Source organism: Nansenia antarctica (assembly GCF_963989245.1).
Source record: "Nansenia antarctica genome assembly, chromosome: 5".
NCBI lineage: Eukaryota > Metazoa > Chordata > Actinopteri > Argentiniformes > Microstomatidae > Nansenia > Nansenia antarctica.
Genome location: NC_137690.1, coordinates 22,544,146 through 22,569,267, shown reverse-complemented (window position 1 = coordinate 22,569,267; position 25,122 = coordinate 22,544,146). Strand labels below are relative to the sequence as shown.

The 25,122-nt window shown below is 45.4% G+C and overlaps 1 protein-coding gene across 3 annotated transcripts; it reads right to left on the bottom strand.

The window, feature by feature from the left end:
• Positions 1–111: 111 nt before the first annotated feature.
• Positions 112–23,666, bottom strand: LOC308159001 (membrane-associated phosphatidylinositol transfer protein 2-like; the record flags this gene model as incomplete). 3 transcript variants are annotated; one of them, XM_080532733.1, is made up of 27 exons in its annotated part: positions 112–3,409; positions 3,632–3,760; positions 3,859–4,039; positions 4,188–4,337; positions 4,580–4,728; positions 5,004–5,120; positions 5,206–5,322; positions 5,401–5,549; positions 6,309–6,464; positions 6,570–6,671; positions 7,880–8,044; positions 9,185–9,337; positions 10,363–10,533; positions 10,672–10,847; positions 11,175–11,389; positions 11,645–11,764; positions 12,529–12,718; positions 12,853–13,094; positions 13,951–14,022; positions 14,321–14,385; positions 14,517–14,621; positions 16,692–16,787; positions 17,721–18,053; positions 18,296–18,529; positions 19,340–19,461; positions 20,257–20,471; positions 23,589–23,666. In XM_080532733.1, 27 exons carry the CDS (start codon positions 23,664–23,666, stop codon positions 2,987–2,989), a joined length of 4,425 nt encoding a protein of 1,474 aa, XP_080388859.1. In that variant the 3' UTR covers positions 112–2,986. The 3 variants fall into 3 exon arrangements, with proteins under 3 accessions (XP_080388859.1, XP_080388858.1, XP_080388860.1); XM_080532732.1 differs by lacking the exon at positions 13,951–14,022 and having other exon boundaries at positions 6,309–6,671; XM_080532734.1 differs by lacking the exons at positions 6,309–6,464; positions 6,570–6,671; positions 13,951–14,022.
• Positions 23,667–25,122: the final 1,456 nt, after the last annotated feature.

Genomic DNA, 25,122 nt, shown 5'->3' with positions numbered 1-25,122 from the left:
GTCATCGCTCTGTCAAAGTTGGCAGCAATTGGCTCAAGAGGACTGCCATTAAAATAATGTAGACAAGAAACGACAAATTACTTTTGTTATTCATATTTACTTTATACACTGTACATGGAAACACAAGGGAATGAATAAAATAAAGCTGTCCAATACCATTAACACAAAGTTAACACAAAGTACTGATACTGTTTACCAAGTGCTCACCAAGGTATTAGAACATTGCATTTACAGCCAGGAAAAATATATATTTTTGAGGTGACCATGAAAATTGGTCACAGTAGCATTGACATTGCAACAATTGTGAGATAAAGCGTGAGATGAAACCTGTTAAAAAGAGCAGAGGGAAGGCTTGTATGACATGTTATTGGTACATGTTGGATGTCAACATGGATGAAGATGACATTGCTGTCAATTTTGTAATAGTTCTTACTTACTTTCCCTAGAAATAACAACCAATCAACAACTACAAGTCATACCAAAGTCTTGTGTGAAATAATGTCATTTTCCAGTAACCAATTAATTGTACTGTATGATAGTATTAATCCATGGGTTAAAATCAAACTAAGGGAACCGTGAATGTAAGGCAAAAAAGGGAACTGTAAGGCCTCTGGTAATATCTGCATGTGTATAAGAATGTGTGCAGAATAATGGAGATTGTCTCTGTCCAGAGGGGTTCAAGTTTAATTGATGATTGCACAGGTCAGAATCTTACATTCTCTGGATGTTAATGTAAAGTTGACATTGATATCTCTGGAGGGTTGATGCGACAGTGGCCACCTCATAGCTGTAAGGTTACAGTGTTTCTGCTTCCCCAATTCTCCCCAATTTCATCTCCAGGTACAGCAAGACAAGAGGGTTGCCCATAGAGCGAGCGAGCAACTTATCAAAGCAAAGGTCAAAGCTTGGGGATAGTGACAGACTACAGTTTCAATTACTGTACATCTGTTTTGCTTTACTACCTATACCCCCTATTGTGCTATCTGCACTCCATATTATGCAATGGTAATGAGTATTTGTGGCATTGGTTTCTGGGTCACCCCTGAATGTTAATAGGGTGCTTATAGTAGAGCACTAGACAGGAATAGCATAATCTAATATGTATGACACAGATACTGCTCCTCCCTTATTGACAAATGAACCAAGTGTTCATTTATCGGAATAATTGACTATTGTCAATTTGTCATGAATCAGGTACCTAGACAATCGACAGTGTGAGCATGAGGTTCTGTCTTGCCCTCTTGAGCAACACCTGCTTCTTGACTTTGGTTACAGTATGTGCCTGTTTAACTGATTGTCGATGCTTTGTGGCATTTTCTCAGCATGGTGGATCTGCTGCTGTGACATGATTGGGTAATATTGCACCTTCTCATTAACATCTCAGTTCTCATTGGTCCATTACAGTCTTAGTTCTATACATGTCTGAAACAGGGAAAGAGCTACATCATTTGAATACATAAACCAAAATGATGACTGAAATTAGAAATAGTTTACATGATTGAATAAATCTTAACTTAATATTCCTACATTTCAAAGCATATCTTTACAGTATCTACAATTTGCAGATTTGTATTTGTCTTGCCTCTGCAAAGAACTCCCATTTGAACCTTAAAAGTATTGTCTGTGTGCACATTCAATGTCTCATTTACATTTATGAACAGGTATACAGGCTGTACACCAAATCTTCCAAATACATCATAATAAACATATGACACAATAAGATAGCAATTTCATTGACTCATTGACAATTCTGGTGATTTGCATGATCAAACTACATGTGGTAGAAATACAATACTGTGCAAGGCAAATACCTCTGATGTGTACTAGCTTCTGCAGATGATTTTAACCTGTAAAAAGAATCACTATGCAATTAAAATAACCAAAACATAAAATGTGTATATACATGCCGATCTATGTATCTGTGTCCTGTTAAATGGTCAATGAACGTGTATCACATGAATATGATTATCTCAGCAGAGAGAAGAAGATACTTGAGAATGGCCCCTTGTGACCTGATCCCAAGCTTGACAAGATTATGCAATATTATATACAAATCTTGCTTTTCTTTTAACTATACAATCATAACAGCTATGCCCCACAGAGCAGTTTCAGTTTCACACATTACATCTTGGGTTCAGTTATTCTCCCTTCACATACAGTATATCCCACACAATTCTATACTTCCTGCTTTGGCACATCACCTTCAGTGGTGTAAGTTTATCCTGTAAGTGAGAAAGTACATATGCTAGCTGTGTAGACAACACCAACAGTGCACTGTAATAAATATAATGTGACATACTGTAACATAGGTAATGATCAGAGTCTCAGCTGTAACAAAAGTGCAAAAAGAGCAACTGTTTTATAGACTTGGACTACAGTGTTTTGGCTGTGTTTTGTGTATTTGCAGTGACTGCACACTGGCATTGTTCAGAGGGGATCCAACACACTTGCGTCACCCAGGATTGGTTATGTTTCATTTTTCAGGATATGCATTTACCTAAACCTGCAGCATGAGGGCGCTGAGGGAACCATCATCCGGAACCAGCTCCAATCTAAAGCCATCTTCTCAAACCTACACACTGAGAGGCCACGCACTGTGTGTATGTCTGTATTGTATTGAAGACACTGATAAATAAAAAACGTAAGTAATATTAAAACATAGAAACTGTCTAGATTTAAAAAATCATTGTCCTATTGACCCGCTTCCAATTGTTGGCCAGTTTGTTGTTTTTGTTTGTTGTGCATGCATGTTCCTTGCTTGGATATGTTCCTTAAAAAGCCTTTCTCATTTGTATTATTGTCTGAAGACTGTCCATTATTGTTTTTACTGATGCAGGCATATTGATGGTGTCGGTTTTACAAATACTGGTTTGTAGCACCGGTTGTCAATGCTGTATTCTGCTGTATTCTCTCATTCTTCTTCCTGTCTCTATAGTAACTCTCATCACGTTTTCTTCTCTCTGTCTCTCTCTCTCTTACCATAACCCTACTTTGGGCTGAATAACCCGGGGTCCAGCTTGGTGCTGCCACTGCGGCCCCAGCATCCGGCTGCCATGCTCATACTGCGCTGGGCAGGTGCCTGGCTGTGGCTGTGGCCGTGGCCCTGGCTGTGAGCTCGCTCCAGGCGCTCCCTCTCCCGCTCCCCGCGCTCCCTCTCCCGCCCCGCGCTGTCTGACTGGCTCTGGGTGCGCTCCGGTCTGCTGTGGCCACTGCCCGTGGGTGAAGTGGGGGATGGCTGGGACGAGATGGTGCGCAACAGATGGTTACGCTTCCTCAGGAAGTCGCTGTTTGCACCCAGGCCAAAGCTGCTTTTCCGTAGGACCATGCGGGTACTGTTGGTCTTGGCTGGCCGGGAGCGGTGGTTGTACTCCAGCTGAGAGAGGTGGGCTGCATAGCCCTCTGTGATGAACTGTTAGGAGAGTGTGAGACAGAGAGACCAATGCTGTATTAAAGTGGTCCAAACAATCAACTTTCCTTATACTGACTGGTCCCAAGAGGGATATTCAAACCAAAACACAGGTGTTTTTATATAATACACTGTATTACAGTCACTAGAGGACCAGGACTAGTACACACTAATATAATACAGTCACTAGAGGACCAGGACTAGTACACACTAACGTAACAGTACCTGGCACTGATGCTGCATCTTCTTGGAGGCTCGACCAACAATGTAGATCTGGGAGGCAGAGAGGCCGATGGAGGTGTAGACTGAGATGTCTTTGGTAGAACCGTAGCCAGCAAAGATCTTCATGTTAGCCTGTGGGACCAGCAAATCATCAGATGTCATCTACAAATTCAGACTGAGCTTCTTTTTTTTTTTTTTACTCCAGCCCACCATCCCACTCCCACCCTAACCTCAGTGAGGGACTTGAGGAAGTTGGCTTTGTGTCTGAGGGGGTCGTGGACCAGGCCGTCACAGAAGGAGACTATGCCGTGGGGGAAGTTGTGCTGAGACAGCCAAGCCACCACTCGCTGCTTCTGCATGTCGGGACGGCCTGTGACATAGACGATCAGATACCCGAGGTCCTGCCAGTGCCTGGAGACAAATTGTGAGAAAGAGTAAAGAGAGTGTAAGAGGAGGAGGGGGAAATAGATGGTGACAGAAACAGAGATAAATCATTTTGGCAGATGCTTATTCTGTTCCACCAATCCCTATAAAAGACAAGTTTCTGTAAGTGTGTCACCTGACCACGTCGACGGCTCCAGCCCGTACTTTGGGGTCACTCCCCATGATGGACACGCTGGCAGCGAATGAACCATCTATACTGAACACCACAAACTCAGTTCCCCGGGGAAGCACTGTCAGGTAGCTGTCTGCAAATGTGTGGTCCCCCCTGGGGGTGACAGAGATGGAGGAGGAGAGATAGAGACATAAATAAATAAATAAAGAGGTAGAGGGACAGAGCAAAAGAGAGGCAAGAAAGGACTGTGTTTCATTGACACTTCAAGAAAAAAGATCATCACCCCCTGAGCATGTCAGTGGCCATCAACTACAAGAGCAAAATGATCCAACCAATGCAATATTAAGTTATGTAAACAAACATTTCTAGTATATGTTCCAAGTTGCCAGTCTCACCTGACCACCAACTTGACCGGGTAGACGCCAATCCCCAGCCGGTTGCTCTCTGGGATGACAAAGGACACACGGCCGCTGCTGTTGGTCAGCTCCGTGTCGAAGTACACCCAGTCTCCCGACGGAGGCTGAGTCATTATGTGTATGTCCACCTACGCACACACATATGACCAAGATGTACACAGACACATGATACGCACATACAGTGCATATAGAAAGTCATCATACCCCTTCACTTTTTCCACATTTTGTTGTGGAATTTAATTTATTTTTGTCATCAATCCACACCCAATACCCCATAATGATTTTTTAGAAATGTAAGCAAATGTATTAACATTTAAACACTGAAATACCTCATGTGCATATATGAGTATATATTATTGTAATAATAGTGAATGTAGAGAATAGTTGTTTAGAGAGAGCACACCTTTTCTCCTGTCAGAGTGACCATGTCCAGAGGACCGTACATGAAGCGGCCTGTCACCACTTGCTGTCCGTCTTCTGTGAAAACTGCATCGCTGACACGATGATTGGCTGTCACATTCTGTCAAAGATACACACAGATACAGTGTTGGTCTGGAGCCAGGTGGTCAACGCTGTTCTAGCTTTAGTTATCCTGACAACCGTACCCTGATCTTAACGTGGGTCCTCTTCCTGAGCCACTTCTCACGGGGTTTGGATGGGGTGAACTCTGACACCTCCTTACCGTCCAGCTCCAGTATGCTGGAGTTCTCATGCCTCATCACCTACAAGAGACATACAGATGAGACCAAACTCGCTAGCAGTGAAGTAAATGGGGTGATGGGTGTCAAGTGAATACTCACCTGCCGTAGCAGAAAGGACACAACATCAGTGGACTCCCAGTAAGAAGCATGGAAGAGGTGAGGTAGCGCCACTGTGGGAAAAGCTGTCAGGGCATCAGGGCAGTACAGGGCAAAATCCATACGCTTGGTACCCCACCAACGGGCTGCAACTGCATGGGGGAAGAGGGTTCATGGGTAAGGGTTGGGGTGGGGTGGGAGATGGACTGGCATAGGTGGTTAGGCACGATCAAAACCTTCCACTTCACACCCCTAAAAAGGTGAAAACATGGTCAGTTTGAAACAAGGCTGTTTTCAATCAATCATAAACCACAATCAAAGCCCAGATAGTCCACAGCAGCTCCTCGGCTACAGGGGAGTATAGATGAAGATTGTTACAGAAAGCTTTGAAATGTAGAGAGAAGATTATTATGCAATAACAGGAAAGAACCATGATTAAACAATTATAGCAACAAACAAGCTGTGTTAATTGTATTAGTATATGAAAAATTAAGAAAGATGGAAGTGATTGAAAATAAATCTGTAGTAAATTATATCTGAAACTACTATATGTGCATTCACACTGAATGCGTTGTTGTTTACCTGGGGAATGTAAAAATAATTGAGTAACTGTTATTGTTTCGCTACATTGAACCTGATATTGTCAACATACAATGACAGAGTAAACTCCCATACTGGGTAAAAAAAACAGCTTAAAAAACAGTGGAAAAGATGGTGATGGTTCAGAGAAGGGTTCCCATCATAGAAAAAGAGAGGGAGAGACACAAAGCGGAGCATCTCTTGGAGACAAAAGAATAAAAAAGATATTGATTGAACAATGTAATTAAGAATTACGACAAGGACAGTAGTCAGCTGTAGCCTCAGCCTGGCTTTGGTACAGAGTTAATAGGGCCCATCCCTCAGAAGAGTACCTTCATCCACTTCTGCCTGGGAGTCCAGAGAGACCAGGTCAGATATAGCATGATCCAGCCCAGCCGACAGGCATCTGTCTAACTCCACAGAGGGGCTCAGATCTCCGTAAGCCTCTGGGTCTGCCTCTGGGTCTGCCTCTGCCTCTGGGTCTGCCTCTGCCTCTGGGTCTGCCTCTGGGTCTGCCTCTGGGTCTGCTTGTAGCTCATTCACAGGTCCTGTGTCTGAGGAGTCCGAGACTGGGTCAGCCCTTACTTTCCTACGGGACTTAGGGGGGCTTCTTATGAAGAATTTATTTTGTGACGACAGGGCGAGTTGGGACAAAAGGCTGATTTTTTTGGATTGATTAATTTGGCACACTTGTGCTATGGGAAACAAAACAAAAAGAAAGAGATGAAAATGAGTGATAGTTGTTGCCAAAGGAAATAGTGTTATACAGTACACACAGTCAATTCCAGTTTGCAAACAATTTTGTACATCTGGTACCGGCTGCATTCATGACCTGAAAACAACTCCTTTAAAATAGCAATCATAGAAGTGTCCATATGGTCCTCAGGTGAACTTCAAAAGGAAGGTTAAAATAAGGAAGGTTAAAATAACTTCACAAAGAGTCAGCACAGTGTGTGTTGATAATAAGTGAGTGTGTTGGATGTAGAAAAAAAACACCTTTTTCTTACATTGTCCACAATATATTTGCTCTCTTAGTACTCCTGAAAACACAGAATAGCATTCCATAGTACCGGTACTTGCTTTTGACAAGCATTGATATTATCAACATTTCTTCCAATGACCATGAGCTGGAAATAATCAAAGCACTATAATAACAACCCAACTGAGAAGAATGTTGGTATATCTTCACATACCAAGTTATGCTTCTGGAGGCCCTGAATAGAATGTATCCATTTCATATAACAAGGGAGAGGGTGACTTTGGGAGACAATCTTGACATCACACAACAGAAGCCTGGTCATCTTAGCAGACAATGCGACAGGGAGTGAACAATGCAGGAATGACTCAGCAGCAACATGGGTCTCTTTGCATGCATTGCAAACACATTAGATAAATGCAGCACCACTCCTTTGCATTTACATTGAAACAATGGATCAGAGTAAGACAGACACCCAGTGAACGGTGGTGAGGTTGTGCACCCTCAGTAGAGTTTTCACTTTTTTTACACAATGGATCAGGTCCTCTCTGAATGCCTCTCGATATGACAGAGGGGGCGAAAAGCAGTGTGATCACAGGTGTCATTATGTGGTTGAGCAGAGCTAGCAAATCGGTGGGATCCAGTGGGTGGGATACCGCGCAAGGTGTGTGCAGAATGTGAGTAAGGAGAGAGGGAGTGAGAGAGAAATAAGAGGGAGGAGAATAAAAGACTGCAGCAGAAGATAATGAGAGAGTGCGAGAGACAGAGAGAGAGAGAGAGAGAGACAGACAGAGAGAGAGACAGAGAGAGAGAGAGGGAGATAGCTATGAGAGAGACAGATTGACAGAAAGAGGAATAGAAATGGCGCAGCGTGTGTGCGTGTGTGAGAAAGAGAGAAAGAGTTACTTGTGGTATGAGAACACTTACTGTTGGCTATGTTGGTGGCAGTGTAACTGTCTGCCATTCCTGAGACCTGGCTGGTATTGCTGACCTCACTGGCCCTCCGCAGGCCCCGGCAGTGGGGGCCCGTAATGGGGGAGGATGGGTACGAACTGTCCATGAAGACACCACCATGAGACTGAACAACATCCGCTATTTGAGCCGAAACAAGGAGATCCCATTAGACATAGACAAAGGCAAGGAGGATGACAAGAGAGGGGACAGGATGACTAGGGGGTTGCAGCCAAGAAATGTGATTGGTCTGGTTTCAGAGGGGGGTGAAACCATTTCAGGGACAGACAGTGAGTGGTCACATAAAGGTTGGATGAATACAACAGCATGTGAAAAGCCACAGGTCAGAACCGTCAGCCTTCACCTCAGTGGCTGACTGTCAATGTTCTGTTGCAAAGTTTTGGACGTCCTTCCAGAGGTTAGCTACTGTATCTCAACAGTAGATTGTAGGGTAAAATGTTTGCCAAATTCAATAATTCAGGTGTATAATAATATAATAGCATGTCGTTGTGATCAAAATGGAGAACAGATAAGGCCGGGAATGTAATATTCAAAGGACCTTTGACCATCATCACTAGCAGTAAAAAAAAACAACACAAGGATGCAATTACAATGCAAGGGACATGGTTCCATGTTCTCTGCAGGCACAAACCATCTGACAACACAATCAGTACAGCGTTACAGCTTTTAAGCCTCCGATTTGTCAAGAGCACACACTCAGAGAATGCACTTCTTTAGACACTCTCCCATCTCTTGTGGAGATGCTGCAGTAGCACTGAAACCACATCACAGAAATGAGTATAAGTACTGTATTTATACACAGTTATAGAGGGCATGAATAACTGATGTCAAAAGCAAAATGCAACCAAACAAGGACAGACTCTTCCAGGTCAATGTTTTCTCTCTATCACTAAAATAATAATAATAATAATAATGACAATTTTGCTTTTTAAAATATTTTAAAAATATTTTTCTCTCTAAGATTAAGATAATAGACTGAATAGTGGAGAATGAGGGCTCATACAGACAGAATTGACCTGGAACAGACAGAAATGGGACCCCAACTCTGACTGGGGGTAACATTCTCACATAATTCTCATGCAATAGCACTGGAAATGGTGTGAACAGGACACATGATATCAAACACAGACACAGAGTGTGTATGGGTAAGTGGAAAGGATATACAACTAGCACAAAGACACACACACACACACACACACACACACACACACACACAGAATGGATTTAGTGGGATGCAGGTGAATGGGAGAGGCTACACACACTCCAGAGCGGCGGGTGTGGCCTTGAGGGAGCCCTCCTGCCAGTTTAGCACAGGCACAGGGATGCAGGTCTCGCTGATGGTCTCCTGACAGCGGAAAGAGAGGGGGGCCCCAATATCGAGCAGGAGCTGAGGGTTGCTCTGGACTGTCTCCACTAGAGAGGGAGGTAGTGGGGCAGGGGGCAGAGGGGGAGGGTCAGGGAGTTGAAGGGGATGGGGAGCCAGGTGTGTATGGATGGGGACAGAAAGCCAAGAGAGGAGGAAAAAAAGAAGACAAGGAAGACAAAGGACATGAAGCAATAACAAGAACAACAGCTACACATATGAGACTGGAGAGCAGGTCCAGCCCTCCCAGCTACAGGAAGACTGCAGGTTACTAGCGTTACGAGTAACGTTAGAGTAGAGGTGCCCACAGAGCAGTCGTAGTACAACTCTTTTCAAGGATTCTAATTCAGGGTTTGCTGGTTCCTATTCACCTATGCACAAGCTGATTAATGAACCAAAATGAATCTTTAATTAACAAAGTTTTGAATATTGAGGAAGTTTTAGCCATGGTGCATGGTACACCTGGGGATATAGCCTGCCAGCTCATTTGATTCAACTGTCATACCAATTATTTATATTAAATATGAAACACACCCTGCAGCCATTCAGGACCAGCATCACCCTTGCTTCTGTATGGATATATTTGACCACTCTTAAGCCCCTTCCCTGTGGTAGCTTATTCAAGGGTAGCCCGCTAGATGAAACTAAAATAAAGCTAAGCTACCTAGAGTATAAGAGATATTTAAAAGCATTACTGCTTGAATATCTACCTAGATGTAGAGTATAAGATACTCTTTTGAAGGGCCAGTCAAACCAGCTGCACCAGAACAGCATGCAGATGAGTATCACAAAAACAGAAAAAAACATTTCCCTCTCCCAGACAGAGATAACCTGACAGAAGATCATATTTGTCTGTTTCTCCACACCCTGTTATATCACACAGAGAGCCTCAGGGCTACCTAAGACGGTTACTCAAATTGTTGTATAACCCAAAGTTGGTACAAGTGTGTGTGTGCATGTAAATGTTCATGTCTGTATCTGTGTGTGTGTGTGTGTGTGTGTGTGTGTGTGTGTGTGTGTGTGTGTGTGTGTGTGTCTTCTCTGCACGCATATTAACAGCAGCCAGTGTGCTCACCTAGTAGAGCGGAGTTGCCGTCCCCCAGGGGGAAGCGTTGGTAACGGGGTACATTGAAGGGGGGCAGGAGGTGGAACTTCTTCTCCAAGAGTGGTTCCAGGCGTGAGGCTGAGGGGTCAGCTGGGTGGAACAAGTTATATACCTGCTGGCAGGCTGGGCGGAGCTGGGCCACTAGAAAGATAGAGCAAAGTTAAGAGCTTAATGCAAAATGCCCCTAAACATAAATTACCCCAAAAATATATTTAAAAAAAATAAATAATAATAAATAAATAAATGTATTCGTTTTGGCTTCTGTCCAGGTAAACATACCATCCAGTACGGGAATGACAGTCTTTCTCAGGGCAAGGACGAGGCCCAGGGGAGAGCCGAACAGGAAGAAGTCGGACACTTCAAAGTCAAACTTCCCCATAGAGCTTCCATCCAGCATGGTGCTGCTGCTGGACCTGCGGGAGCACGGTTCGTTCCGCAGCACACTGGAGTGCAGGCTGAGACAGGGCCAACACACACACGCACACGCACACGCACGCACACACACACACACACACACACACACACACACACACACACACACACACACACACACACACACACACACACACACACAGTCAGTTAGGGCAGCATACTCTCACCAACATGCATATACATATGTTTCAATACAGTAGACCTAATGTAGGATAAAGAACATATCATGTCCATATAACATCATACCCAATAACTCTTAGTTAAACAAAAAGGGATTTAAGAAACAAGACGTAATGTGACTCATCCCACCAAGGGACGGGACACGCGCATACACACACACACACACACACCTGGTGAGGAAGGCCTGGTGCTGCTTGATGGTGTCCAGCTCATACGTGGAGGAGTCGCTCCTCTTACGGGTCAGTTGTCTCTTGGGGTCGTCAGGACCCCCTGAGCGAGGGATGTCGATGTTGCTGCGGCTGAGGTGGCGGCTGCCCTCCAGGGTGGGGGAGGCCGAGCCTTGCCCACAGTTGATGATGATGCCAGGGGAGAGGAGGTCCTGGTCCTGCAGAGATGGAGGGGGGGAACGGTTGGCGGAAAATTGAGGGATTGTATGGTTGACGCAAAAGCAATTTGTACCCGACCTAAATTGTGTTCTCGGTAAGTATCCATTTGGGATAAGAAATATGGTAGTGGATTGGATTAGAAGAGTAGTTACTTAGGTAAATTAGAACTTTTTGTAAATCTTGGATGTGGGGACGGGGTAATGTGAAGTGTAGGGGTAGGCCGTAGGGAGTCAGGTTCAGGGGTTGGGTCTTACCTGTACACTGACGACACTGCCACGGCGGCTGCTGTTCTGGCTCTCACACACTGTCTGGTTACTGCTGCACAACGCGTCGAACCCCAGGATCCCTCCCACGCAGTCCCCAATGAGGCATACCTACAGAGGTCATAGGTCAATGTACAAACACTATCAGATCATTAGACACCAATACAGACAACGACACACATAAGAGGGTTCAAACCCTCTTAGACTAATCAGATATAATAACTGCCAAACAAACACCCACACGCACACACACGCACACACACACACACACACACACACACACACACACACACACATTTCTGCAGACAAACACATACACACCAATGGCTAAATTTAGCAAGTCAAAAAACACAGCCATCATAGCCTTTATTGAATAAACAAGTAATAATCTGTGCCTCTGTCAATTTGTTACAAAAAGGCCAACATTTATACCAAATTGAACTGGGATCAAATACTAAGTGCTAATTCGATTAGATTAGATTCAACTTTGTCATTGCAGAGTACAAGTACTATACAACGAAATGCAGTTTAGCATGTAACCAAAAGTGCAAATAGTGACATGACAATGATAGTGATAGGTACAGTATGGCATGTGCGGTAGTTTAGAGGTATATACAGTTATGAGCTATGTACAGTTAAGGTAGCTTATACAGTGTGGTAGCTTATGTACTGTAATAATAATAATGTATCTTCTTCCTTTCTGTCACGATGATTCAAAACCAAAGCTCCATTCTTGCTTCCTAAGGAAATCAGATGATCTTATCCCTGACCTAGAAACATGCTCTTGGCTAGTGAAGTGTTCGGACTAAAGATGTGGTCATGTGGTTCTGAGCGCTACCACAAACATGACCATGCCGAGACTGACGGGTTCTAACCTGTCCAGAGAAGGCCGCCCCGTCCAGGGACCTGATGAAGTCAGAGAACACCTGGTTGGCTCTCATGATGACTGTTGCCACAGCCTCCTGGTACTGGGGGGCAGAGGTGGCCAGGAGAGGCAGGGCTGCCAGTGGGATGTGGTCCTGGCTACTGGAGAGGCACCCCTCGTCATAGCTGTACGGACTCAGGCTGAAACACAGGTTAGAATGATCAACCATTTTATCACCAGTAGAGGGAATAGTATGTGTGCAAAATGTATCAAGTGGCATAATGTGTAATGTATGTGTGTGTGCGTGCGTGCTCGTGAGTGGAGGCTGCCTCACTTGGACACCAGGGAGAAGGCCTCGGAGCAGATGGCGGGGCAGGGCACGAGACGAATGGCAATGCGACCCAGCGCGGTGGGATAGTGCACACGCATCACCGTGTCAAACGCTGTGCTGATGGTGTTGACGTCGCTCTGCTTGCTGTTTTGGTCCCCTCCACCTGTGTCCAGGATGGTTCCTCCGTGGAGAACCAAGATCAGCACGTGGACTTTGGAGGGCTGCAGAGACTGCGAGGAGCCGTCCTGAAAATGGGGTAAAGGGGTAAAGGAGGGGGGAAGGTTGATGAGAGGTGAGGGGGACAGAAAGTATTTTGGACATTGCAGACATCTGTGGAACTCGAGTAAAATGAAGCCTTCCCGCTGATCTCACTGTGCTTTTGGCTTGGCTGTAACATTCATTATAACCACTGAAACATGCCTCCTAAAATGACAAACCACCTCCTAACTGAGATAGAAGCAAGCCTTTGTTGATACACACACCTCTTTGTTATATCACTGTAGATTTGAGTATCCGTCTCACTGTTTATAGTGTGAGTGAACCGCTGAACCTCCCCACTTCCTCCCAGTGTCCATTTCTCCCGATGTGGATTACAGGAAGTGTACGTAACTATGCCATTCTGATGATGCAGTAGTAGTCAATCACCAGTAACTGCACTGTAGTCTATAGTCTATCCAGCATGCCAGTTCAGCTTTCCTTCCACACTATCAGCATTAGAGCACAATCAAGGGACAGGTAGAACCAGCAGCCTACTGTTGGTCTAATGTGCCAACATTTACATCTTTAACTGACCACAGAAACAAGCCAACACCAAAAGCCTCCGAAGACAAATAAATACACTGACATCAAACAGGGAAAACGTAATGTGCAGTTTTGCCATTATTTCCCAGATTTGTATGACTCAAAACTCCACATTTTCACAAAGAAGCATGTTACACTCCACGGCACGACCACAGTACAGGGGAGTTTCACACTGGGTGGGGGGAGGAGGGGTTCAGGAGTAGAGGGGGTGGGCTGGGGCAAGGGCAGTTAGTACTGGGTCAGTTAGGGACTGTGGATCTACTCTGGCCCATAATGCAATGGGCCAGGAAGTTTACTTACTGACTGGTGCCTGGTTACGGTGATGGTGGGAATGGTAGAGCTATCGGCTTGGCCGCTAACAGAGCCACGCAGCTGAACACAAGAGGACAGAGAGGCTGAGGAAGTGGACCCTCTCTCTGACTGCCCACCCCTAAAGCCCTGTGCAGGGCACACAATTCAATTCAACACCTACTTGTGCCTGAAAAAGTCAGTGACTGAGCTGGCCTTTCAGCTCACGTTTACTGCATTTTGAGGGTTGCTCTTTTTGCTCAGGCATGAATCCTGCCGGACTGCTTCTAAACAATGTCGTACTACCATTGGGCCTGGTAGAAACATCACTGGTGGTCTGAGAATGATTAGTTAAAGCTAGCTCACATTCCGAGATACCTACCTCATCTAGTCTCTCTTCACTGGCGGCTCTCTCGTAATCCACTGTCATGTCCTTATACAGCTCTCCTGCAGACGCAAGTACACACACAGGACCCACTTTAACAGAGAGTCAGAGTCAGTGTGATTGTGCCAATAAAAGATACTTTCACACAAACTCCATCTCCCATCATCCCACACACACATTTCCCTTGCCATACCGGGGGTTCCTTCTGCCTCAGCTGCCTCAATCTTGTCCATGAGGTCATTGGAGTTCCACTTGGCGATCTCTTTGGGGAATACATCTTCATTGTCTGAGAAGTCCTCTGTGGAGGGCGACAAGGGACAAACGTCTTTGACAAAGGGGCACTGTCAAGTCTATAGCCAATATGAGTCAATACGCCATTTCTATATGCAAATACTTGTCTTACCGGACTACTGACAGACAGATACCTTAACAAAAATAAACCCAGCCCCTGATGATATGAAAATCAATCACTAGTTGTAGACAAATCTAATAGTTACTCCCTTTAAAAACCATGGTTTTGCAATAACATTGCCTCATCTATTGAATCATAGAGCCACTAGGAGACAGACACCATGTTATTTCACATAGCCTAAGAGATGTTTTTGCTTTATCAAAAGATCACCAGTCAGTCTGAATCTCCTTAATGCTGTTTTGTTGGTTCTCAGTCACACAGATCAGAGGGACTCTATCCAGTTAGGAGAGCTGAGCAGTAAAACAGTATTAATTTAAGCATGGCTCAGACAACCTAACTAATTATACTCTATGCTGCCTACTGTCTGTAGCAGTAGCATGCTGTTTCACTTCATGCTCAATCAAACACTTCTACAGCTTATTAACATATATTAACCTGATTAAAACGGGTGCTAGCAGTGGTATGCGTGTCACCCTGGTTCAGTCATACCATGATTTAGCATAAATGGTCACAGATTAATTGAAACAGTGATGTAGCAGAACTGTGATGATACGATGCTCTGTGGAAGCCTGAGTGTTACAGTAACATTCCGCTGTGACAGGCAGTGATCGGATACCAAATGTCACGTGTCCTACACAGCTGTGTTTTCTGTTTATTATCATTGCACATGCTGCTCTCAATTGTGTTCATCAAGCTAATGAAGTGACTCATCTGTTTATTCGTTTCATGCAAAGCTTATGTTAGCTCATCGTGGCCTCATGGAGCCTAATCTGCTGTGTTATCTTTATCAGCATGATATTGTCACACTACTATACAGTATATATGCATGATTCTAAAAACCCTGCTCATACTGGGAAAGTTGGTTAATTCAACTATCATGAAGCAACTGAAGGGTAGTGCTTGTATGGTAAAAGAGTATAGTAAAATAATGATTTATGTAATGCATGGGTATGGTTAGATACTGTATGTGGGGGCAGGCATATGTCTGCTGGAATTCATTGTGTTTCAATGCGTTTAAACCAACGAACCAAGTGCACACTGAAAAGCTGAGGACTCTCCCCATGTTTTATATAGCCACATACAGAGATGGGACTGGTGTTAATAATATGGTGAAAATATAAATAAATCCAGGACTGGTCATTTATCTTCACCAAACATGGCTATATCATTTCAGCCATCAAATCCATATGAACATAAATAATAGCACAACACCAAAAGCAGTCACAGCGATATATTTGAACATGAATTCTGCACATGCAGTTAATTTGTGACACCACAAACGGTTTCCATACAGTTGACACAGATGAAAACTAAATGGCAGCAGTATCATCAAAATAAATAAATACAATGGAAAAGCCATGGCTTTTATTCTGTATTATATATATAAAACATCATAGTTGCTAACATCAGCTTGATCGAACCATCCATCCACACTTACACCCGCACATGATGAAGCATTATTTTTCAATTGGCAGAATCAATTGGCCTTGACAGGATTGGTTCTCCACAGACAATGCGTGGTAGAATTGGGGATGCAATGAGCCTATAACAAGTACTAGAGACTGTTGTAAGTGTAATAGAGCTAACGTAAAGTGTGTGTGTGTGTGTGTGTGTGTGTGTGTGTGTGTGTGCGTGCGTGCGTGCATGAGCGTGTAAGGTTGGAGACATTGTTTTAACAATGGGAACCGGCAAGGGTAGATGACGCTGCTTGCAGGACTTCTCTTCAGGACAAGTCGACTGGACCTGTGTGTCGCCCACCACACCCACCTATTTCAACCGCAGGCCCAAAGCATGCTGGGTATCTGGGTTGCTTAAGAACTGATCTGTGTTAGAGAGACGCATGCAGGGTCAGAAGCGGTGAACAGCGCTGAATGTTTATGGGAAAGGGAACACACTACTGTGTTCTACTCTAGCTACATCTAACCCTCGAAGACTTTATGAACATGGGGAATTTACCGTGAGCATCGAAGAACTCCTCATCTGAGCTCTCCTCAGAGTCTCGTGCTATGCTCTGCATCCTCCATTCAGAAATGCTGTGGCGTGACGGGCTCGCTGAAACACATAAGCAGAAGCACAAACAGCAGGACTGTTATTTTTAGCATCATACTCTTACCCATACACACAATACCATATATACACACACACACATATTATATAAACACTCAACAGTCTTTGTGATGCTTGACTTCAGAGATGGATTGCTCAGCGGTCAGGCGGGGGTGTGAAGAGTGCAATGTCCAATGGAACACAGACACCACAAACACACTGACAGCCAATGATCACACAGAGAGGAGGGTTAGGCTAAAACTAAGTTTGTCCATCACATGTCTTTGTTGTTTACCTCCTATATCATTACTGAGAAGGCGGGAAGGGGGAGGCTGGCCCATGCTGGATGCTCATAGGGCTGAGCTGGAGAGAGGAGAGCACAGCTGTGCCTGACAGGGGGGGGGGGGGGGGGGGTGCAGGAGGGGTGGAGGGGTGGGTCAGTGTGAAGAGCGTCAGCTTCCTCTAGCCTGTGATGTCAATACTGCAGCTATAAATAACTCGGGAGAGCACCAGAGAGGGGGGTAACATAGGGGTGAAACAAGGCAGCCCGGAGAGGAGTGAGGCTGGAGGTGGTAGGCAGGACTCTGACTGCTGCTTCACTGTTCTACTGTTTGTAATGTTAATGTTAATGTTAATTTGATTTATAATGCGCCCCCCATCCAACTTTTACATCGGCCCGGGGCGCAGGAGGAGAGGGGTGTGTGTTTTCAGACAATGACAAAAGACCTGGTTATATAGAGACTGATAGAACACACTGAAGCTACAGCTAATGCTGTCTGACATATGAGGAATGTAACATTCCTGCTTGTTTAACTTGATTGCCAGATTACTTGGTGCCAGCCCCACACCTAAACACACACACACACACACACACACACACACGGACACACACGGACACACACGGACACGGACACACTGGTGGGTTAAAGCTGAGCTCACCTCCTCTCTTGGATGAGCGGGAGGACCTGGATGAGGTGGACCACTGCTTGGTGAGCCCTGCTCGTGCGTGGAGAGTGTTTTCCCCTGCAGACACGGCCTCCTCAGCCACTATGGAGCTGATGGCCTCCTTGGCCTCCTGGTTTTTGTCTGGCGAGGTGGCAGCTCCGTTGGCGTCGGTGGCCTCCTCGCCTTGACTGTACTGGGCCATCTTCTGGGCCAGAGCCAGCTGGGTCTCCAGCTCCAGCTGCCTGATGTCCTCTATGGTCAGACCGTACCACTCGTCCTGCCAGCACCATGCCTGCCGGTGGGCCCGCACCATCACCTTCCTCAGCCCTGGGGGGATCATTTCACAAATTGAATTTCAATTCACTTCTGGCAGAGAAAATTAGTATTGACTTTGACCTGAATTTGCACTGACACATAGGCCCAACTATGGACTGAGATAGTAGCAGTACTATTTCTCTGCTATAGAAAACACTTCTACCCCCCGTTGATCAAGCACTTACACAGCCCTGGGCAGGGATATGTTGTGAACTTGTGAATGTACATGGCTCGTCTTATCTCTGCATACACACCTACATCGTGGATGAAGCGCTCAATCTTGGACTGCATGCCCCAGTAGCGGAACTCCACCTTGCACAGTTTGTAGGCACACATGATGGGTGTCTTCCCTGGGTTATTGTTGAACTCCTCGATCCAGTCGTCCTGCAGGGGGCCCCTCTTGGTCTTGTCTGATTGAAAGAGCCGAGGGTCCTCCTCCGCCTTGTACTCATGTGGGGGGATCGGGTCCTTTACAATGTCGATGGGGTCTGACAGAGAGAGTCACACTTGAAAACATCCCAGAAAAATAAATTGTTTTTATATATGCATATATATTTTAAAAAGGTGTCTGTATTTTATTACATAACATAACAGGTGGTTTGATGTCTTTTGGTCACCACAGAATGGTATAATTCCCCATTTGATAGACTATATTTAGGATACACTGGACTTGTTTGAGCCTATGTTTGGATCTTTTCTTAGACGTACATTGATTTTTCAGTCTCGAGCTGACGAAGAAACAGTAAAAATAGGTAATTCATGACATCTCAGGAACACTGTGACAATACAGTGTAAATTGGGTCACTGCATGCCCTCAAACCATGAGCTTCTGAGTAGCGTCACTTCTGACGAGAGCCCCTGTTGTCGCCAACAACAGGAAAATAGCTGCAGTAGCAGCAAACAGCCACAAGTGGGCCTCTAGTCTACTGGCTGGTGTGTGAAGTGCTGCCTAACCCTGCTGGAGGTCATAGACCAGGAAGCCTTTAATAACAAAGCGATCTAAAAAAAGACTGATACCCTAGGCCTGTCATTGTAATTCAGTACTGGAGGTCATGTAACTCACACCTGATGGTCTTTCAACAATGCTGGATAGTGAGGACAAATAATCACCATAAATCATCATCATCGTCATTACCGTGCTGTTAATTACCGGGCCCTGTTTTACTGGAAATTATATGAACCAATGAACACTATTACTCAATACATCCATTGCAATGCTGTAAGACGTGTTTCCTTCGTATCTCTTAAGTGTACTGTGCGAGACTCTTCCTTGATTGATCAACGATTGGTGTCCTTACCAAGACTCCTCTGCCTCTTCTCCGCTGAGGACAGGTTGAAGACGTCGGGCTGGTTGCCTGTGTCAGGCTTGTAGTACGTCTCAATGTCAATGGAGAACTTCTCAACAAAGGGGCAGGTGTATCTGGAAGAAAGAAAACAGCCATCCTCATTTATAACCACTGGCATTATATTGGCCTGGATACAGCCAATCTTTGCATCATGAGTTGTGCATGATGAATATGTCTTCATTCTTAAGGGGCTACTGTGCGAAGTCCATGTCTGTTCTATTGGATAAGAGCTATCCACTGCTCCTCACTATCTGTCTCTCAGTGTCTCTGTCTGTGTCTGGCCTCAGGCGAGGCGAGGTGCTAGCCCTGCCAATCTGTCGAGTCAGAGATGTCTGCAGCAAAAGCAGTCGTTTGATAAACGTGTCAGCAGACACTTCTAGTCTATCAATATCTTGACAGTGTTTTCAAGGAGTGCTTTGCTTTCCAGCAGCTTTACACCTGTGTGCTGCCGGCTGTGTCCAGGCCCCAGACAGACAAACACACCTTGAGACTGGAGAGACCGTCAACATCTAACCACAGACTAGCAGAGCTCTTGGCTTGTTGACTAACTTTGTTGGCACACTGATCAGAAAACTGCTCTGGAACCTTTTCACTTTGCTTGGCTTTGTCTCCCAACCAACCAACCAAGTATGATGTCCCTTATGTACAAGGGGGTTTTATGGACCCACATAAAGGGTTATGGACCGTAAGTGTGTACACTCCCTCACCAGGAGCAGGTGTAAGCATAAGGCGAATCATACAGTAAGCGGGTGTGCCAAAGGCAAAGAGGATGCTGTCTCGTATGTTCAGGTTTTCTATGAGAGTGGAGGGCACTAGGCTCCCTGTGAGGGGGTGAAATGGTAGTACTCCTGGACGGGGAAATCTCACACCTTGTGCGGGTGTAGGGGTAGGCATTCCAGGACTCTTCCTCCACCCTCAGCGCTGCCTTGGGCAGGATGGAGCGGAACCAGATGGGGATGTGCGTGCCGATGTGGTAGACTTTGTGGGTGTACTGGCCTATCCCCCCTGGTCCGTCTGTGTACGGCTTGTTCTCCAGAATCTCCACTCCGCTGCCCTCACCACAAGTCTCCTCCCGGCTCTTTTTCTGTTGAGAATACAGAAGAACACTTGTATTAGGATCATTGTAAAGGCTGAGGCACTGTCCCACTCCCTACTAAAGGTGTTGGAAGCACAAGGCTTTTTAAACCACCTGTCCCACAACTGTTTGCTTGAGCAAACATTTATTGACAAAGAGCAAGTGACAGATGAGCACACAGACACAGAAACACTGGTAAATGAGTAGTTCATTATCATAGATTTGCAGCCTATTACCCACACTCACCAAAGCAGGAGCCACACCCTTCCCATACTTCAATTCAAGGTACACCACAGACGAATAACTCAACATTCCTACCACAGGGTACTGTGACACACCAGGGAGAAGCTTCCTGCTGATGTGGAAATCTGGGAAACAGAATCTTCCAAGGACAGGAAAGGGAACAGAGTCCAAGTGCTGATGCCACCAAAAATGTGAGGTGCAAAGGGCAAGGACTACTGTACAATATCCCTATTGGAGCCACAGATATTACACATGACGTGTATGGCGCAATAGGCCCATCTTTACCACTACATGAGTACCATGTTTTGACATTGCATTCTGTTTTATTCTTCTCTTTAGCTTAATTTCGGGTATAAATCAACCTCTTAAAAAAAAGTGCATTTGACTAAATACAGTATTTCCAGAGATGTCTAATTACAGAGATTTCTCCAGAGCAGGATGCAGAGGCAGGGCAGGCCAGTGAATCAGCGGTGTGGGGAGATGGGGTGTGAGGTGACTGTCCACCCCTCCGGACCTCATTACCTCTGACAGGTCGTTCATTAACCACCCGGCCTGCTCTCAACAGCCAGACACAGCTCCTCAGATACAGCACAGACACTGCAGCACCAGCACACAGGCAGCATACATACACTAACACATGCACGCACGCTCATACACACACACACACACACGCTCACACACACACACTCGTTCACACACACACACGCTCACACACTTCATTAGCCCGCTGACAGGTGCTTTTGGCCTGCAAGCCCAAGTGCCACTGGCCAGTATCAATCCTACCCTCCTGCCAGAAACCAGCAGGGACATAAAAAAATCCATGCTCAACTCCTACCCTAGGGCAAAATAACTGAGGGAGAGTAGACCACATGTTCTAGTTGGATCTGGAGGGTGTAAACCTTTAAGAGCCTCAAATAGAATAGATATTAAAAGAATAACTTAAAAAGTATATCAAACAGACATGGTTACATTGATTATGCTATTCAGGATTGTTAAGACAATCAACGTATGCTACATTTTAGGGTGGGGATCTGATCTAAAGCCCTCTCTTCAGACGTGCCTCACCACGGCACTGTAATTACAGGATGTGAGGAGTCACATCCTGCCCTGTCCCTATTTCCTGGTGTCAGATCAGTAAAACCTGTTTCCTGTTGAGATGGTATTCACTTCATTGTAAAGAGAGCAAAATAGTGGGTAATCATTCAATTAGGAAGAGGCACAGAGACAAAGAGAGAGAGAGAGAGAGAGAGAGAGAGAGAGAGAGAGAGAGAGAGAGAGAGAGAGAGAGAGAGAGAGAAGAGAGAGAGAAGAGAGAGAGAGAAGAGAGAGAGAAGAGAGAGAGAGAACCTACAACATTTCACTTATGTTTGTGATGTCTTTGCAAAATCCCATAGTGGCAATAATTAATTCACAATTAACTACTAATTAACAAGGCATGGTGATAAGGGCCCCAGAGGTTAGAATAGTGCTGAGAAGCAATGGCTCAAGTCTTGCCTGTTGGAGTGGAGGAGAGGAGATACTGTACAACTAGGAGGCCCAGACTTGAACCATCATGCTTATACAAGGGATGAATAAGAGGCCAGCAAGCTTGCGTTGCCCTGGCAACATACAGTAATGAAAGAAAGGTATCCACACTCGGCTCTCATCTCCTAATGTCCCTAAATATCCCTCTCTTCCTCTCACGGTTTCCTCCCTTTCTGTCTCTGTCTCTTACTCTTTCCTTCCCTCCCCGTCTCCATTTCCTCTGTTATTTTCTTGTTCTCTTTCCATCTCTCTCTCTCTCTTACAAATTCTGACTGCCGCATGCTGTTGAGGTCACGGTTGCCATGGTAATTGAAACTTAACAGCTACAAGGCTGAGGTCAGGGGGAAAGGTAACTATGGGTCACTGATAGTAGAGGTCAATGTAACACTTTGCCTCCTCCCTTACTTCACATGCTTTGGGGGTCAATATACACAGCCCATCCTATTCTGAGCCTATTCTGAGTATGGCACTGAGCCAGAATACCTCTCCCCCCCATTGCATTAGATATGCTGTTCTAAAAACAATGCTGCTCTCTTCCTCTTGGTGTCAAAGTCCTTCCTTTGATTATATCATTTATCAAGTTAAAGTTCACAGCACCACAGTATGTATGTGATGAAACATTAGTGGTAGTAGCAAATGTTCATGCTGGGTCATGTCTGTTCACATGTTTCGATCCATTTACAACCATATATGCGGCTCAACTGGATTACCAGCCAGTAAACCAGAGGATAATGCACAGTGCAACAATAACAAATAACTACCCAGCACACAAAGACAGCTGGCTCCCTTCCAAGCTCCAAAGCATCATAGAGTAGAGCCTGAATCTCCACAGATTATTTCCATTACCTCATACAAGAAAAACTGGCTATATAAATGGAACAATATTGCTCAAACTAATCTGGCATGGTCAAAGTCAGTCAGACAAACTGTATTTATCTCCTCGGGAGTAGAATATCTCCAGTCTGCGACTACTGCATTTACGTCACAGCATTTTCATTTATGTCACAACAGCATCTTCATTTAATTGTGCGGTCAGAGCAGGGTGCCCCTCCCTCCATGGCTCTCCCTCCCTGGACAAACACACTGCCAGTTACAGGGCGGAGCAGTCAGCTTCAGAATTAAAGTAGATAATCCATCATCACACAGCTCCTTCTGTTCCTTCATACAGATATGGGATTCCACCTGACCAATCAATTCATAATTAGTGCCAGCACTTACTGCCACCAGTTTCGGAAAGTCTCCACCATTATATAACCTTCTTTCCTACCACAGGATTGCGTCCCGTTCTCACTGCACAGACATCGTTGTGTTGAGCCATGTGCCTTGGGTGAAAGGTGGTGGGAGTGTATTCGGCCTCACCTGGATCATGTAGAGCTGGGCAATGCGGTACTCCTCCACGCTCATGGGCATGGGGATCCGGTACTCTTTAATCAGCATGGTGAGTCTGGAATTAGGGGAGAGGGGTCAGGAAGGGGGAGCAGTCCACTCAGAAGGAGGGAGGGGGGGGGGGGGGGTAAGAGGGAGGGGAGGGGGGTTGGGGATGGGAGGGACTTCTATGTGTGGTGTGTCAAATCACTGCTTGCGTCCTCATCGATGATGCCTGTGGATGACAGAAGAGAGAGAGAGAGAGAGAGAGACATCTGATTAGGTAGATGTTGGTAACACAGGAGGTACTTTTTTCTAACAGAGAAAATCCAATCAAGCTCTCTTAAATGTGCAGAATTACAAAAATAGAATAGGCCTCTACTTAAAATCATAAAGCATGCCTCAAAGCCACAACAGCGCAAACGCCGAAAATAAATAATGGAACAAATAGTCCAAGAACCCGAGAGTCCAAAAATACCTGTATTCAAAAACAGAATCCCCTTTGGCAGTGAAACACCTCTATTTGCACCACAAAAGGCATAAAAATACATTTTCAATTGGCTCACATACAAATAAAGAGGACAGGAGGACGAAAGGAGAGATGGAGTCTTTGGGGGCATACGCTCAACCTAGCAGTGTCGACGTGGATCCCAAAGCTTAGTTCAGTGAGAGACTTCATCAGCAGTGCAGCCCCATCCGATAGTGGCCTTCTTTCACATCTCAGATCCCAGTAAGGTCCCCACCGCCAACGGGAGGAAACAGCTCTTATATACTCTTATACAGCTCTTATATACAGGCAGACCTGAGTACGGTCACATGGGGGGCTCACTTAGCCTAAGAGGGATTACAGTGGTTCCTAGAGGGGGGCCCATTGACGCTTGTTGCCAAACATTACAAATATAATAATGTTCTCATTTTAACTGTGAGGCTGAGGGGGGGGGATGAAGAATGTCAAACACATACAGTGAGTGAGTGGGGCAGGTCTACCTACCTCGAGTCCTAAGGGCAGAACAACAACACCTGATGCTAGAGGCCAGATAAACAAACTTGAACAAGCAGATTGTGATCGGTACACTGCGAGCTTCACCAGGGCTCCTCACTCATTTCAGGTACTGTGCTAACATGCAAGCACATGTCCATACAGCTGCTTGGTAACTATAATGAAATAATATTGCCCCACACAGTAAAGTCATAGCCTCTGGGATCTGTTTTCAGATCCACTGCCTTACATTGTTTCCACAGGACAAAAACTCAGTGGACTATGCCTTTACCAATTCTCCTAGGGACTGGGGGAGAGAGCTCAGAGCACGGGCCTGGCTGCCTGTGGTCATCCATTTGTGATTACCACAGTGTTGCGTAACCACAACTTTCCCCTCCAATAGCAGCGGCTGCCTCCCCCTCTGGCTCACGGCCATCTCATCTAATCACACTAATCACACTAATATTCCCACTGCGTCACTCATCCACTGAACAAAGGCTGGCTTTGAGAGAGGACCCCTAGTGATGCCGCCGTCGCCTTCAGACCCTG